The sequence below is a fragment of the Leucopleurus acutus genome, assembly GCF_964270905.1.
Source record: "Leucopleurus acutus genome assembly, chromosome: 11".
In the NCBI taxonomy this organism is placed as follows: Eukaryota; Metazoa; Chordata; class Mammalia; order Artiodactyla; family Delphinidae; genus Leucopleurus; species Leucopleurus acutus.
The window spans coordinates 93,550,829-93,567,184 of record NC_139152.1 but is presented as its reverse complement, the minus strand read 5'-3'; the positions used below and the strand labels follow the sequence as shown (position 1 = coordinate 93,567,184).

Below are 16,356 nucleotides of genomic sequence, written 5' to 3'. Positions count from 1 at the left end.
AAAAGAATCTCCCAGGTTGACTTTTCTGGTCGGGAAGGAGGAAGAAAGGAAACGAATGTGTATCGAATTAGCCACATGTGACTTGGGCTAAGCAGGGCCAGATGCCCTGGGTGAGAAGACTTGTTGCCCCACTTTACCCATTAGGAGAGTGAAACCAGAGCAGTCAATGACCCAAGGTCGCACAGCGGGTAAATGGCAAACCTAGGACTGGAACTCTGGTCTGCTTGGCTCCAAAGCTGAACAGCAACTCCCTTATGATGGCCACCTCTTAGAGGCTAATGCCTGCACGGAGATGGCGGCCAGGCTCAAGGGGAGCCTCGAGTCTCACTGAGAATGACACAGAGCCATGAGGGGGTCAAGGCTGCAGCGCCCTTGGAGATTCACAGTCCCGTGCTTCCCATAGCTCTGGGTTTACTCGGACCAGGGCTTAGCCTGAAACCTCATCCTTCACAAAGTGAGAAAATGCCTCCCCTTTCACTCCTTTAGTACCTTCAAGGAGAAAGTCTCCAGTGGATGTGTGTATCTTTAATGGCTAACACCTACCAATCTCCCTTTTTAACAGAGAGACAGCAGGGCTCAGGCTCAGAACCTTCAGCTGACAACACTCTCTAGTTAGAATTTAGTGACATTTCTGGGTTGGTTTTTTTTTCCTCTTTTATTCTTTCCTTTGAACCTTCTATATAAAGAATATGATTCTAGTTTTCTATTTGTGGTGGTGATGTAAAGTTTTGTTTTAATATAAGTGAAAAAATGCGTATTGATTTAATGGACAGTACGGTAAGTAATAGGTTATATGAGGCTTGGCAGAAAAATCATAAGAGCAGGAGGAGAATAACTGGCATTTGAGAAGCATTAACATGGTCCCACCACCTCATTGTACAGACTGGGAAAACTGAGGCTCTGACCACAAGGAAGGTCAGTGTCTGAGTTCAGCTGCAAGTTAGTGGCCCAGCCAGGCACCCCCATCACAGACTCCCCTGTCCCAAACCACCACTCAGGAAAGCCTGCCTACCTGATGCCTTGCTCTGTGGGCCTCCTCAGGGTGGAAGCAGTTTTGACAGCATCTCTGGGCAAGCACATTAGCTTCAAAGTGGTCACAGGGGGCATTCCCTGCCACCCCCTCCATATCAGTTGAATCAGGCCAGGGCAGCTCCTGCAATCCGATGGTGGGGCCTGGGAAGAATTAGGGGTCGGGGGGAGGCAAAGACCAGCTGACTGGCTGGCAGCCCACCCGGACTCCAGCCCCAGCTTGCCCCCAGACCGCCAAGGACCAAGGAAATGAGGTTATCCATCAATTCTTTCACCTGTTCACTTATTCACTCAACAAACACTCATTAAGCACCTCCTGAGCACCAGGCACTCTGCCAAACATTTGATACGTGATTTCTAGTCGTTACTGCAGTGTTGCTCAAAGTGTATTTTGAGGACCCTGCACTAGACTCAGCTGAGCTACTCATAACATGCATATCCCCAGTTCCTTCCCTGATCCACCCAGCCAGAACCTCTGGAGGTGAGGCACTCATACAAGGCATTTATACAATGCATTTTATACATGTCTCCTAGGCGATTCCAATGCACCCCAAAGTTTGAGTACCCTTGCCTTACAGTTATCCTGCACTGTAGATAAAATTAATGCTAATTTCAGATGAGGCAACTAAGTCTCACAGAGATTCCATAACTTGTTCAAAGGCCCAGTGGCTGAACTGGATTCAAACCCAGTCTTTGTGCCTCCCCATCCTCTCAGAGGTGGGCGTGAGGGACACTGGATCACACTGCCAACTCACACAGGTCCCTTGGGAAACCCTGAGAGTGAGGCAAGTGGCCAGCCAGGTATTTTCAGAACTGAGGACAAAATCATGGATGAAAGTGAACAACATAAGGTCACTCTGCAAGTCTGGCAGAACTCAGCCAAAGAGAACCCCTGGTGTTGTGCTGAGCACAGGGCTCTTCCTCTGGGCGCCACTGAGGGCTCCAACCCCATGCCCTGGCAGGGCGGGGGAGCCCCGTCAGAAGAGTGACTTGAAGATGCTCTCCTCACCCCAGCAAGCGGGGTGGGGTGAGAGGAATCCATATCCCCAAACACACATGCACCTTACTGTGACCCCAGGTCGTCTGCTCATACCTGTCGAGTTTCCTCCAAAGCGTCGCAGGGGATCTGGCCTTAGTTGCCAATCTTGGCGGAGAGCTGGGGAATTTCACATCCTCCCCTGGGGCAACCAGGGAGAAGATTCCTGGCTCCTTCACCATCAAACCTGAGGAAGTGGCAGGGCACGGTGGAGGTTGGGGGCACCACTGGCACTTCAGTGGCCCCGGGGTCTCCAATTCTCCCCGAGCTGTTATCTCCCTGCGTCGTTCCCTGTTCCCAGTAGTGCAGAGAGTAGGCATCCGTCCTGCCCAGCCTGGGCGGTTCCTTCCCAATCCCGCCACATAAAGGAGCAACGCCTGGGACTGAGAAAGCAGCTTAATCCCCTGTGGGCGGGTGTGGGGTGCTCTTATACACATGCCCCTCACTGCTCCTGCTTCCCCCTCCCACCCCCAACCAATTGGCAGAATCCTTCTCTAAAATGCACTTTAGGTGTGGATATAACAATGAAAAACCTTCAGCGGACATGCATGCCCCACCCGGGGAATGGACCCCTGGACCTCCCTCCATCCAGCTAGTCAGACAGTCCCTCCTCGTGTCCCTCAGCCCTCTACCTTTTCCCACTAGCCTTTCCTCCCTCTCAACCTTTCCGCTCGCGGTACTAACCTCGGCTCGGGTTTCCACACACAAGGGGGTGCTGGGGTGAGGTGCCAGGGGTCACAGCCTTTCTATTTTAACAATGAATCAGAACGTTGCCTTGAAGGTGGACGAAGACCACGCCCCTGCCGCTCGCATAGGCTCTTTCTAGGTGCTTCATTTACATGAAGACCTTGGGATTGGACAACCCGAGGGCAAGGGGCGGGGCGGAGGCGGGCGGCGCCCAGATGCCTCGGAGTGCCAGACCCGCTGCACGCTCAGCCCGAGCAGCAGTGGCAGGGTTCCCAGGGGGTTCTTGAGAGGGCTGGCACTGGCGGTTCTGGCTCTTTTTAATCTCTTTCCCTTCGGTTCGTTCCCGTCACAGTCTCCTAGGCTGGCTTTGGCTCTGCGTCTCAATTTTCTTATCTGTAAAATGGAAGTGGCAGTAGTACCTGTGAGGATGAAATGAAATGCCCAGGGGTTTTCGACCATTTGCACATCCATTTGCACACTTCCACTGATGTGGAGCTCACTCACAAAATGCAAAGCTCCTCCTTTTTAAAAAATATGCCTTCTTTTCTAACATTCTGCACTATGCCAGCTTCTATTCCAAAATCTTTACATCTATGAGGACGTAGTAACCTGAAGGATTAAGTACCAAGATCCTCATTTCACAGCAACTAGGATCAGAGAAATGAACTAATTCGCCAGTGTCACCCAGCTAGTAAGTGGCAGAGCCAAGACTAAAACCCTGGTGTGTCTGGACTCCACTGGCCAATACAGAGCATCTTCATTCACTAGTTCACTCAGACATTCACAGGTACCTGGTACATGCCAGGCCTGTGCTGGGCACCAGGGATATGGTAACATGAATAAAACGTGGCTTCTTCTGAGAGGGGGAGCCCACCGACCAGGGGGAGAGACAGACCCCTGAACAGGTCATCCTGGCACAGGACGGAGTGGGTGAAAGCACACCTTCATAACAAGGACAATGATCTTTCTGCTCAGTCCCAATGACTGTAAGCAAAGCAGGGAGCAGCGAGGCTCTAGCTCTTGTAGTGAGGCCATGGGATCCTGAGACAGTTACTTGACCTCTCTGACTCAGGGCGTGGGTGGGTGCTTGGTTTGAGTTTGAAACTCTGGGTATGGCCCCAGCTCTCTAGCCCCCACCAACCAGTAAAATCTGGGGCCAACTCAACGTGGCACTCCTGACACTTCAATTCATTCAATACTTACAGAGCCCCTACTTTGTCTGTTGTGCGTGCTGAGGACACATCACTGAACAAAAGAGCGAAACTCCTATTTTTGTGGCACTTACATTCTAGTGGAGACAAACAGATCAGATCCCAAACAAGATAAAGAAGCAATACATGGAGTATGTCGGCTAGTGATAGGTGCTAAAGAGAAAAATGAAGGGGTCGGGGGGTTGGAAGTGGCTGGTGTGGGGAGAGCATTTTTTTTTTTTTTTTTTTGCGGTACGTGGACCTCTCACCATTGTGGCCTCTCCCATTGCGGAGCACAGGCTCCGGACGCTCAGTCTCAGCGGCCATGGCTCACGGACCCAGCCGCTCCGCGGCATGCGGGATCTTCCCGGACCGGGGCACAAACCCATGTGCCCTACATCGGCAGGCGGACTCTCAACCACTGCACCACCAGGGAAGCCCAAGAGCATTACTTTTTAAATAAGGTGGTCAGGAAGTATTTACAGCTGGATCTCATATATATACACATACATTTAGTCAATAAAACAATTCCAATGGCTCTATTTCTTAACATTACAAAAAGCCAAAAATAAATTATTTAGAAAATGTTAAACATTAAAAAATAAATAAGGTGGTCGGCGATGGCCTCTCTGAGATGGCGACCTTTGAGTAAAGACCTGGAGAAGACGTGGCAGTGAGCCTGCAGGTCCTGGGAAAAGCATTTCAGGCTGAGGGGAAGGAAGCAGTGAGGCTGGAGGGGAAAGAATAAGGAGGTGAGGGGGAGAGTCAGTGGGTGGGACTGGTGGGCTGTCCTGAGTGCTCTCCGCAGCTCTGGAGCTACCTGGTTGTATTCCTCCAGGGCAGGGAAAACAGTTGTGGTGGGGGGATCGGGGTTGGGCAGCAGCCAGGGTCCTGAAGGGGGCCGGTGAGCCAAGGGTGTGTTGGGATGAGTGAAGGGGTCTGTTGGAGGGAGCCCCTTCCTGTGGGGGACAGTGGTACTTTCATCCCTGTGATGGGAAGGGCAGCTACAACCCCATTGTACAGATGGGAAACTCAAGACTCAGGCAAGTTGCCCAAAGCCACCCAGACCCTCGATGACAGTGCCCGGTCTGAAAACACACTCAAGTTCTGTGGGGTGGCTCAGGGCATAATGGTGGCAGCCAGGGCAGCGTCCCACTTGTCACCATTTGGCCCCAGCCTCCCATTCCCCTTTCTGCTCCCTGAAGAGTCTGTGCCTGCTCACCTCCACCCCTTGGCTCACATCCTTCCCCTCGGCGCAGACATACCTCTTCAGAGATTTGGGGAAGCAGAACAGTAAGTGACAGTTCTAATCCCACTCTACCCTCCTGAGCCTCAGTTTCCTCACTGATCAAGCGGGAAGGGTCATCCCAGGCCTCCGGGCTCACAGGCCTATTGGAGTGTCACATGGTCTGGGCAGACAAGGTAGCGATGCAGGGGGCTGTGACCCAGTGGAGCAGGGGCTGGAAGGTATGAGTCTCTAAAACGGTCATCAGGGCTGGCTCCAGCCCAAAGCTACCTACCCTGTAAAGTGGTGATCCAAAGCCTGCAGAAGCTGAAGCTGGAAATCTGAACTTTTATATAAAACCTCAAAAAATTTTAAATATGGCTAAATCAAATTGTTTTCAAACATTATGTGAGTCAAATCAAACTAACCCTCAGGACTTCTCTTTTATGCAGTGTCTCTGAAATGGTAAATCACAGATTTTCATCCTTTAGTTATGGCTTAAATGCCCACCCCCTCCAGGAAGCCCTCCCTGGCTTCCCCAGCCTTAAGTGAGGGCTCACTCTGCCGGGCTCCTGTGCAAGACTCCCGTTGTTCCTGGGGTGTCTTTCACATTGTCGACCATGTGAGTGGCGCCCCCTGGAGGTAAGATCCTGGATCTCCGCCTCCCGTTTCTTTGGGTTTGTTCAGCGAGTCCGGCAGTGTTAACGTAGGTATCTAGGGTGTGACTTATTTCTTTGCGGAAGGACCCATGGCTTGGGTATATCTACCTTCTTGATCCTTCCCTGGAGATGTACATGTGCCCAGCCAGAGATGACCCTCAGCTTAAATCCCAGCTCCAACTGAGAGACAGTGAGCAGTTAGAACTCAGCTGAAACAGTGTCCTGGAGGACATCAGGGTAGGGTTGGGGGGCATCTCAATGTGCCTCACCTGCAAAATGGGCTTAATGGAATTCCCTACCCTGTGGGGTTATGGTGAGAACTCAGTGAGTTGAACCAGGTAAAGAGTGACTGGTATACAGTGAGTGCTCAATAAGTGTTATCATCTCTCCTCCTCTCTGTCCCTATAGAAACAGCTCAGGCAATCTAAGTCCCTGGAGGGCACGGACCACCCTGTCTTGCTCACCAGTGTATCCCCAGTGCTAACCACCCAATACCGGTGCTTTACTAAGCACTTCCCTACCGGTGCTCAGTAAACACTTGCTGAGAGAGCAAGTGGTACCTGCATGAGAGGAGGGTCTACCCACCCCTCCCCCGGATTATTGCTGGAGGGTCTTGGAGCTTCCAGTCCCCCTGGTGCACCCTGACACTGCCACCAGGGAGATTTCTCTCAAATGAATCCCTGACTGACTCTCCCCAGGCTCAACCCCCACTCCCACATCGGAGGCTCCCGCTGCCCCAAGATAAGGGTCCAGATCCTTAGCTCAGTATCTGAGGCCCTTAAGGGTCTGGTCCCCGCCGGCCTCTGCAGCTTTCTCCTCTCCTCTGACCACCCCTCCCCCACCTTTGCTCACCAGGGCTCTCGGCCTGCCCATCCCCTCTCCCATCCACCTGGCCAAGCCATCTTCCAAGACTCCTTTCAATGTCGCCTCCTCTCTGTTCTGTGCCCCCCGGGCCTATACTTTATTGAACCGACCTCCAGGGTGATCTCTATGTGTCTGTCTCCCTCATGAGACGTGAGGATCATGTCTTATTATCTATAATGGGGTAACTTTTGATGTAACTTAACCTGAGACTCAGTTTTCTCAACTGTCAAATGGAGGTAGTACCCACTTCACAGTGCTGCTGTTGAGTTAATGTCATCACTGGCACATTGGAGGTACTTGGTAAATTTGTTTTCCATCCTCCTTCTTTTGGTTATTTGCCAATCATGATGGCTAAGGGGGAAGGGAGAGGGCAAAGCTCACTGGACAGGGAAGGTTTCAGCAAGGGCCCACGGGAGATGGTTGTGGCGATGAGGAGAAAAAACTAGATTCGGAAACTTGCAGACAGGAAAGAATGGCACTAGGGCCAAGAAAATCTCAAAAAGATTATTTCAAGGGTTACGTGGGAACACCTGTGAGGAGGGGGAATGGGTCCAGTGTAATCCAGCCAGGACTGGCCAAAAACCTACAGCGATTCAGGTCTTGTTTCAAGAGCAGAAACACAGAAATGACCGACACAACTTCCCATTCAGAAAGCTCAGGGCCTGGCTGGGGGGAAAGAGGTAACCAGGTTATAATACGTTCAGTGTTTAAAAGAAAGAAATGCAAAGTATCCCGGGAGGCCAGATGGAGAAATGACTGATTGCCAGGTGTCAGGGAAGGCTTCCCAGAGGAGGCAGCTCAGAGCCGAGGTGAGAAAGGCGGAGGGCAGGGTGCAAACACCTAAAGGGCTTCTCTGGCATCTGGAGGAGGCAGATGTTTGCTCAGAACAGGACGGCTTTTCTTTTTTCTTTTTCTTTAATAACTATTTATTTGGCTGCGCCGGGTCTTAGTTGCGGCAAGTGGGATCTGTTAGTTTTGTTGCAGCGTTCAGGATCTATTTCCCCCACCAGGGATCGAACCGGGCCTCCTGCATTGGGAGCACGGAGTCCTAACCACCACTGGACCACCAACGAAGTCCCAGGAGGGCTTTTCTAAGATGGACCTGCTCACAAAAGAGCAGGCAGTGAGCCCTCCAAGCTCAGGATGAATTGGGAACCCCTCCCCAGAGTCCTCCACACAGCTAAAGGGAGGGCAACAGCTCAAATCTAGGGAACATCAAGGTCAAGGGGTTTTTGGAGAGGAAGGAAGCTGAGACTTAACATCAGATCCCTCCCCTCCTCAGTTTCAGGCGCTGGCGGGCAGCTCCACCCGGCCTGCTCACCTCAGCCCCCGGGGGAGAATCAGGCCACCCCAAAACGGATCCTACTAGGAGAGTTCTTTCCTCTACTGAGCTGAGGCCTGGCTCCCAGTAACCATGGCCATTGCTCCTTGTTTTACTAGCACAGGCCTGACCCATCTGGGAAGTTCAGTGCGGTAACAGGAACGTCTGGATGAGCGTCTGCTATGGCTTTAGTTCCACAGTTGGATCCCCTCTGGACAGCCCTTTACATATTTGGCTCCTGTGTAAGAACCTGCTGCTTGCACCCCAACACCAATTCTCCCATTAGTAACGCAATCCCCAATTCTTAGTGGGTACACGGTTTTCCAGAACAGACCACGGACCCCAGCCTTCCCTGCAACTAGGAGCTCCCTCTTCCTCCTGCCCTAAGCTTTTGCCACCTGCCTAATAGCACAAGCATCAAGTGTTCCTAAAAGGAGGGCCCTGACCTTCATCCCTTCCTCCTTCCTGCAGCTGAGGGTCAGATATGATGGCTGAAGCTCAGGCAGCCATCTTGGACCACGAGGTGGAACCCATGTGTTGAAAATGGCACAAAACAAAAAGCTAAAAGCCTGCCATCTCCACTCCAGGCTAGCTACCTTCCATCTTTGTTAACCTGAGAATTCCTCTCTTACATAAGCCAGTTATTTTAAAATCTTGTTTCGTATTATATGTAGCTAAATCTAATCTTTCCTGATTAACCTCCTAGAGGTCCCAAACCACAGGGCTCACAGGATGGGGAGCGACAGGAAGAATCCAGGTAGAACATGGAGAGAAAAGACAAGTTCTCCAGAGAATTCTGACTCTATCACTTTCAATCTTAGGATTGGCAAAAATTACCATGATTCAATTTCCTTGGTCTGCTGGTTTCCAAGGGCACACATGGGAGAAAGTGGATGAGAACTTAATACTAGTAAACATTACAAACATAGGTTTAAGTTGTAAAACATCCTATGTCATTGGGGGTGGAGGAGAGAGCCCGGCATGGTGTCTCAGCGGCAGCCACGCACACACGGAAGACACACCTGGGAAAGTCAGGAACCGTGGGAAGAGGTTCATGCACGTGGTCTCCCTTCAGCCTCCAGGCAGGCCTGCGAGATAGGTGTCTTATGACATCTCACACGTGGGGAAACAGTCCCAGTGAAGTCAGCAGTGAGGAGCTCACACAGTGGGCCAGCGGCTAAGCCAGGACTCAAACCCCAGCCCGGCTGTGTGTGCGAATTCCCCAGGCTCATCTCTGCTCCTGATCACAAGGGGCTGTGAGGGAGAGACTCACTGCCCCGGGGCAAGTACCAGAACCACCTGGACAGCTTGTACAAGCTCTGCCCTCTGCCCTGGATAGAGGCAGCCGAACGGGGCAAGTCGCCCCACCCCAAGCACGGGGAGGACAACAGGAAGGCAGCAGGGAGAGCAGGTGGAAGGAGCCAAGAAGCCAGGTGACCAGGCCTCCCAGCCACAAGCCCTGAGCTTCGCACTCGCACGGCCAGGTGTGGCCTTCAGCCCCGCAGCAGCCAGCACCAGACGGCGGGCTGATGGTGACAGGGGAGAACGCCTGCCCAGTGCAGGGCCAGGGCTGCTCCTGGCAGCCCCACCACAGGGTGAGTGGAGGGGAAGGCCGGCTCTGCGGACCCCCGATCCCTGCTCCCCTCCTCCAGGAGCCCCCGCGCCCCACGGCTGAGCAGAACCTGCACTCCCCTCACACACACTCACTAGTGCATCAGCTGCACAGGGGCCTAGAGCTCATGTGTCTCGCCTTTGCAGTCCTAGTGTCAGGGCCCGACACAGCTCCACTAATCAGGGTGCAACCTGAAATTCCTGTGCCCTGGCCCAGAGTCACAGGAACCAGTCAGCGCAAGTGGGGTCTGACAGTCTCCAGAACAGATGCTCCGGCTGTCCTCACCGGCACCACATCCATCTGAGGCAGCTGGACCTGGATTCTGCCACCAGCCCAGCTCGGTCAGGAGAAGAGCGGGGAGTGTGAGTGACGTGGGTCACTAACAGGCTGGCTTCCATCGGCTCTGAAGCCGCACCTGAAGGTGTCCCTGGAAGAAGTGTGAGAGAGCAGCAGGCCTCACTGAGCACCAGCCGGCCTCACGAGGGGCTGCTCTGAAAGGGCCAGGCCTTCAGGCGAGTGGAGGCGTATTTTCTTTACAAGGGACTAACTGCTCCTTCTTTGTGGGGCTCTGTCTGGGAGCTGCTGGAAGCCTGGGGCAGCTGCCCAAGTTTGCAGAGGTGAGGAATACTCCGGGACTTCCCCGTCTCCACCCCTTCAACGTCAGCTAAGGAGGCCAACAAGGCCAAGGAGAAGGAAGAGGCAAAAGGTCCCAGCCAGGAAAAGGCAGAGCCCAGCTCTGCTCAGCCACCGGCCCAGGTCCCAGAGCCGCAGGGAGGCCCTGGCCTCTAGCAGTGGTGGCGCCGGCCTTCACCCGGGTTGGGGGCCCGGGCCTAGCGCTAGCGTTTCGTGCCCACAGGGAGGACTGCTGGACAGTGAGGATGACCCACACCCCAGCAGCTCCCTCCACCCCAAACGCCTACCCTCGGCATGCGGCATGGGGGCCAGGGACAAACCGTCCACACGTGCGCTTACTTTCACAAATGTAATCAAGGTTCGGTGGGGTATACATTTGGGAAGATGCCCCAAACGTGGCCCTGGAGGCTCCCCCTGGCGGAGGCCAGCTCTCAGCTGCCTGCGTCGGCTGGAGTCTAAGCCCCAGGCCGGAGAGGTGCTGGCCTCCCAAGTTTGGGCTGGGGAGTCAGCGCCTGGGTGCAGGCTGGCTTACGGGACAGCCAAGCTGGGACAGGACAGGTCCTTGCAGCCGAGGCTGGGGCACGGCCTGGGTCTCAGGGCTCACTCCCCGCTGTGCCGGGCTTGGCCTGTTAGCCGGCGGCGCTGGGTCTTACTGGTACGAGTGGCGCTTGGGGGCTTCTTGGTGGAGTCCTGGGCCCGGCTGGGATGTTTCCTCTTGACCTTCTTGCGCCTGTGCGCGTGCAGCGAGGCCGTGAGAGAGGAGATCCTGTGGGAGGGCGGAAGGCTGGTGAGGCTCGGGCCTCAGTCTACCCTGGGGAACAAGGTGCGGGTGGAAGTTTGGGCAGGGGGGTGACTGATGGCCCAGCTCATGGAGGGGAAATCAGGACAGGCCATGGACGCCATTCCAAAGGCAGCACGCTCTGTCCCCAGAGGGCCTGCCAGCTCCTCAGCTCACAGCAAGAAAGGACCTTATCCCAGGCACTAGGGGTACCCAGGGTCAGACATTCTCAGGGGGTGGAGGTGGGGGGCAGTGAGGGAGACCACTTGACAAGCAGAGCAGAGGGCTGCCCAGGGCCCCACACGTGCCCCACACCACCCACCACAGGCGCCCTCACGACGCCAGCCATAGCAGCAGGCTCACAGGGGAGGACAGGCCAGGGCTCACCGCTGGGACAGCAGAGGGTCTCTGGACTTCCTGCGTAAGGCTCTGGTTGGCTTCGCCGCGGATGACGCCCCCTCCTCAGACCTGTGCCCGGCCCCTTGCTAAAGAAGCACAGGAGAAGGACTGTCACAGGGAGCGGTGGATCGAGGGGCCTGGGCACCCTGAGTAGTTGCGGCTGTGTCGCGCGGGGGCATGACCTGCCGCCTCCCTCACCTGGGTCGGGGCTCAGAGAAGGCCGTGGGCAGAAAGGCCACGTGTGCCCTAAAGCAGGGATGACACGGGCAGAGCTGGATTCCAAAGTTCTCCACCACCACAGCCTACAGTGGACACACTCAAACACTCACAAATGAACGAACTCTAAGACGGAGACGAGACTGGTCTTTGCATCAGAACTTACAGAAGAATGAGCACCAAATACAAGGTGAGTGTGAGCTCAGAAAGGATGTGATAAAGGGGTGGCCCTCGAACTTAAGGACACCGTAACCCATGCTCGGGGCTGTGGTTTACCTGGTGACTGTACGTGCACACGCATATAAACCCCTACGCGACCCAAACACAAATTTAACTGAAACAAACGTTTCATAAGACAGCACTTGCTGTGACGTTTTCTGATATTTTCAATTTTATTGTGTTCCTTTTCTTTAAAAAAAAAATGCTGGTTGGAACTTGCTGTGACTCCCACCCCACAGATCAGGGCACAGAGACATACCATGCAGTGAGTGATCACAATCAACGGCTCTCTCGCCTGCTTCTAGTGGATCCACCACTTTTATCCTCCACAGCGACCCCACGAGGCAGCTGCTATCATCAGCGACCCCAAGGTAGTGGTGAAGAGAAGCAGACAAGGCAGAGAGACCTGCCCAGGCTCCCACAGCCACTAGTGGTAGAGCCGGCCCCTGAAGCCCCAGGCTCAGGGCTTTTGTCCAGGCCCTGGAGGGTGCCCCAGAGGAAAGAGCCCCTCACACTGGAATCCCATGACATGGACCCGCACTTAGTGAGCCCCTGGCCAGCTAGGTTGCCCCTGTGTCCCCTCTTCCCTGGGGCCGCGAGGGAGACCCACCTCAGGCGGGGGCAGTCCGAGCAGCCGGGCCGCTGAGAAGTCCAGGTTGCTGATGGTGGTCACGGTGACCGTGTGGTTGAGGTGGTCGTACTGCACCGGCTCTGTCTTTTCTGTCACCAGCCGGTCCAGTTCGTCTGCCTCCTCTGTGCGAGTGGGCACAGAGCCAGGCCTCAGCCCCAGGGCACAAGTAAGCAGGCTCCAGCCACCGCCCCCTGCCCCCAGCCCTGAAGTGCAGTGCCCCCCCCCCCGCTCTATCGGAGGGCATCCAGGAAGCCCCCAGCTCCAGAGCCTGGCCTGCAAATGCTGTAAATGACCCCCAACTCTTCCCTTCACGCTCCAGGGAGACCTCAGACCCCCTGGTCCCCACCAGGACAAAGCTGGAGCCACACCAGGAGCTGCTGCTTCCCCTACCCCTCCACCCCCAGTCCCTCCAGGCCTCAGAAGCTGGCCTTTCTGCTCATGATCAGTTTACCAAGAGGTTTGGATCTCCTCCTGGTCTCTGATCCACTGACGTTTAGAGACAGCTGAGGACTACCCCTGGCTGCCAGGTCACCACCAAGATCCCTAAAGCAAGGGACGTCAGCTTCTGTGCAGCCCTCACACCCCTCCCCTCCCACCCACCAAGGCATAAATAAACTCAGCCTGTTGGCTATTCTCCAGGACAGGCCAAGGATGGGATTACCCAGCGCCTCCTCTCTCTCTGCCAGCATCTTCAAGTATTCCCGGTGGCGCTGAAACCAAAGGGAAGGGAACATGGTGAGTATGGCCTCTCAGCCCAACCTCAGGCAGAGGCGCTGCTCACCTCCAGGGTAAGACCATGGCTTGAACAGAAAGGCCAGGAGATCTCACCGTAAACCTTCCCCAGACCTGGGCCCACGGTGTCTCTATCTGTATAAACTGCTCCCCAGGCCTGCCCACACCTCCCCTCATCCCTGCAGGTGCCCCTTTTCGGGCCATCGAGGCTGCAAGTCCCCTGGAAGTCAGAGACGCTCTCCTGCCCTCTCCCTCTGCACCTCCTCCCGGAGCTTCTTCTGCTCCTCCTTGAGCCGCTTCTTGATCTCCTCAATGGCTGCCTTCTTCCGCTCCACCTTCCGCTTGTGGAAGCCTGTCAGGTACTCCCTACAGCAGAGGTGCAAGAAAGTCAGGATACAAGGAAAGAAGAGCTTGCTCCAGAAAGAGAAAAAAAAAAAAAAAAGAAAACCTAATACTGCATTCACCATGTGCCAAGCACCATTCCAAAAATGTACGTTCACTCATGTAATCCTCACAGCAACCTGCGTAGTAGGTACACATCCCCATTTTACAGATGGGAGACACTGAGGGGCAAGGTTACTTGCCCAAGGTCACAGAGAGTGTAAGATAGGGAAAGAGAGGGAGATGCTGCCTCTCTCCACTCACTACCCTCCAGGGCTCTCAGCTGCCAGCAACAGGGCCAGGTGGTGGGCACAGGCTGAGGGCCTCTGAACCTAGAACAGGTGAGGGTCCCTTCTTCTCTGGCAAACTCCATTACTCAGTGAATTAAGCCACTTCCAGTGGGGCTTTTAAGGCCACCCTCACCCAGACCTCCACGAACTCTCCATTGGATCAACCCCCCATTTGCCCAGGACCCCGCCCCTGGACTCATCTGTAAGTTGTGCTGATGCCACCCTGAGTTTCTTTTTATTATTTATTTATTTAATAAATAAATAATATTTATGTATTATTTTTGGCTGCTTTGTTGCTGCGCGCGGGCTTTCTCTAGTTGCGGCGAGTGGTGGCTACTTTGTTGCGGTGCATGGGCTTCTCATTGCAGTGGCTTCTCTTGTTGCGCAGCATGGGCTCTAGGCGCATGGGCTTCAGTAGTTGTGGCACGCAGGCTCAGTAGTTGTGGCTCGCGGGCTCTAGAGCGCAGGCTCAGTGGTTGTGGCTCACGGGCTTAGTTGCTCCACAGCATGTGCGATCTTCCCGGACCAGGGCTCGAACCCATGTCCTCTGTATTGGCAGGCGGATTCTTAACCACTGCGCCACCAGGGAAGTCCCACCCTGAGTTTCTTGATGCTTCTTCAGCATTTCCCTCCCTCCCCCTATCTGATCTCAGCCCCTCTCATCTCTCTAGAGCCTGCTGCACCATTCCCATCTGTTCCGGGGCCCAACGCTAGGCTTTTCGCTGACCCACTACCATATACCCAGGTAGCACTCTGAGTGGGGGACATGTGATGGGCCGGACGCTAAGGCTTAGGGGTCCGACTCAGGGATCCCGAGGCCTGGCGCGCACACCCCGAAGGAGCTTAGTAATCGCCTGGCGAATAAATGAATTTTAGCCACTCGTTTCATTCACTCATCGTTCATCAAAAGCAGCTGAGTCTGCTGCGTGCGGGGCCGCCGGGCTGGGCTAGGGAGGTCGAAGCCACCGCTCGGAGACCCGAGCTCCCCGCTCTCGGGCGGCGCGCACGGCAGCGCTAGGCGGGTTGGGGAGTCAAAAAGAGAAGTAAGGGCGGGGCGGACGATTCCATTCCTCTGGGCTGGGGGCCCAGTGCGCCCGCTTCCTTCCGCGGGAGCTTCGCACCACGCCCCGAGGGCGGGACCGGAAGGGCCCTCCGCGTGAGCGTGTGCCGGCGGACCTAGCCTTAGCCTTGCCCGGCGGCCCGAACAGGATACGGTCCAGCCTTGACACTCACCGCCGCTTCTCCTCGTCGAAGCTCAAAATGAGTCGCGGCCGCCGGCCGTCGCCATCTCGCCTCTTCTTCTTGTTGCGGCCCATAGCGGTGAGGCCTCGGCGGCGCCGCTCCCTCTCACGGGATACTTCCGGTGTAGCGTTTCCAGCCTCCCGGAAGTGCCCGCAGAGACGCCCCGCAGTTCCGCTCGCCAGGCCCCGCCTTTTAAAGGGGCCGCCCAGCCCGTCTCCCTGTCTCTTCTGCCTGTAACAGGCAAGATTCCTGCCCTTCCCCAACCCACCCCCGCGACTCCCAGCCCCACTCCTCTCTTAGACCAACAACGGTGAGAGCGAGACCCAGAGGTCCCAGCGCCTAGCACGGTGCCTTGCACACAGTAGGTGCTCAATACAGAGTTATTAGTGAATGGCCGAAGATTGCTGATCCTTCTTTTGATTTGGATGTCAACTCCGTGGTGGTCTCCAAGAGCACGTTTCTGGAGCCAAACTACCTGGATTAGAATCCTGGTACCCCAGTTACAGCTGTATGGTCCTGGACCAGTTGCCTTCGCTGTGCCTCAATCACCCTGTTTGTAAAAGAGGACTAATCATACTGACTTGGTAGGTATTGTAAGGCAGTGGTTCCCAAACGTTGGCGTGCATCAGAATCCCCTGGAGGGTTTGCTGAACCCCAGATCGCTCGGGCCCACCCCAGAGTTTCTGATTCAGCAGTTCTGGAGTGAGCCCCAGAATTTGCACTTCAGGCAGTTCTCAGGTGATGCTGTTGTTGCTGATCCACAGACCAAATTTTGAGAACGCTGATTGTGAGGGATAAGTGTGTTATGTAGCGTGTATGTATAACATAATACATGCCACACATGTGTTTGCTACACAAGCCATCACCCCTCTCTGTGCCTCAGTTCCCCAAGTATGGAGTTGGGATGTAGTAACACATCCTCTACTAAAAATGACGGCATGAATGTGAAGGCAGTAAGTAAAACACCTGAAGGGGAATTTTAGTAGCTGGGATTGTATGCCTGAATCCCCCATTCTCAACTCATCTGTGCTGTGTACTGCAGGCAAGCTGCTGCCCTTGCCCTTAAGGACTCACGGGTTGACAGGGTCAATGATCATTACAGTCCAGGGGATGACACCTCTGCTGTGAGATTCACGGGAGGCTGGAGGAGCTCAGGGTTGGCTCTTCCAGTGTGGAGGGCTTCCCAGAGGAGGTGACCACAGAACAATCTGA

At 54.8% G+C, this 16,356-nt stretch overlaps 2 protein-coding genes across 4 annotated transcripts in view; both read right to left on the bottom strand.

The window, feature by feature from the left end:
* TRIOBP (TRIO and F-actin binding protein) overlaps positions 1 to 1,126 on the bottom strand; it is a gene marked incomplete at its 5' end in the record, with an annotated part of 56,511 nt that extends 55,385 nt beyond the window's left edge. The window contains one exon of the mRNA XM_082849452.1: positions 1,013 to 1,126. Within this exon, the coding sequence (XP_082705578.1) occupies positions 1,013 to 1,126 (114 nt within the window). The remainder of the gene's footprint in view (positions 1 to 1,012) is intronic.
* Positions 1,127 to 3,075: 1,949 nt separating this feature from the next.
* NOL12 (nucleolar protein 12) lies at positions 3,076 to 15,267 on the bottom strand. 3 transcript variants are annotated; one of them, XM_082849458.1, is made up of 6 exons: positions 13,492 to 13,962; positions 13,161 to 13,209; positions 12,479 to 12,621; positions 11,422 to 11,519; positions 10,910 to 11,022; positions 3,076 to 3,145 (listed from the first exon to the last, which is right to left on the bottom strand). In XM_082849458.1, exons 1-6 carry the CDS (start codon positions 13,696 to 13,698, stop codon positions 3,099 to 3,101), a joined length of 657 nt encoding a protein of 218 aa, XP_082705584.1. In that variant the 5' UTR covers positions 13,699 to 13,962; the 3' UTR covers positions 3,076 to 3,098. The 3 variants fall into 3 exon arrangements, with proteins under 3 accessions (XP_082705584.1, XP_082705585.1, XP_082705583.1); XM_082849459.1 differs by lacking the exon at positions 3,076 to 3,145 and adding an exon at positions 15,136 to 15,267 and having other exon boundaries at positions 10,607 to 11,022; positions 13,492 to 13,597; XM_082849457.1 differs by lacking the exon at positions 3,076 to 3,145 and having other exon boundaries at positions 10,607 to 11,022.
* Positions 15,268 to 16,356: the final 1,089 nt, after the last annotated feature.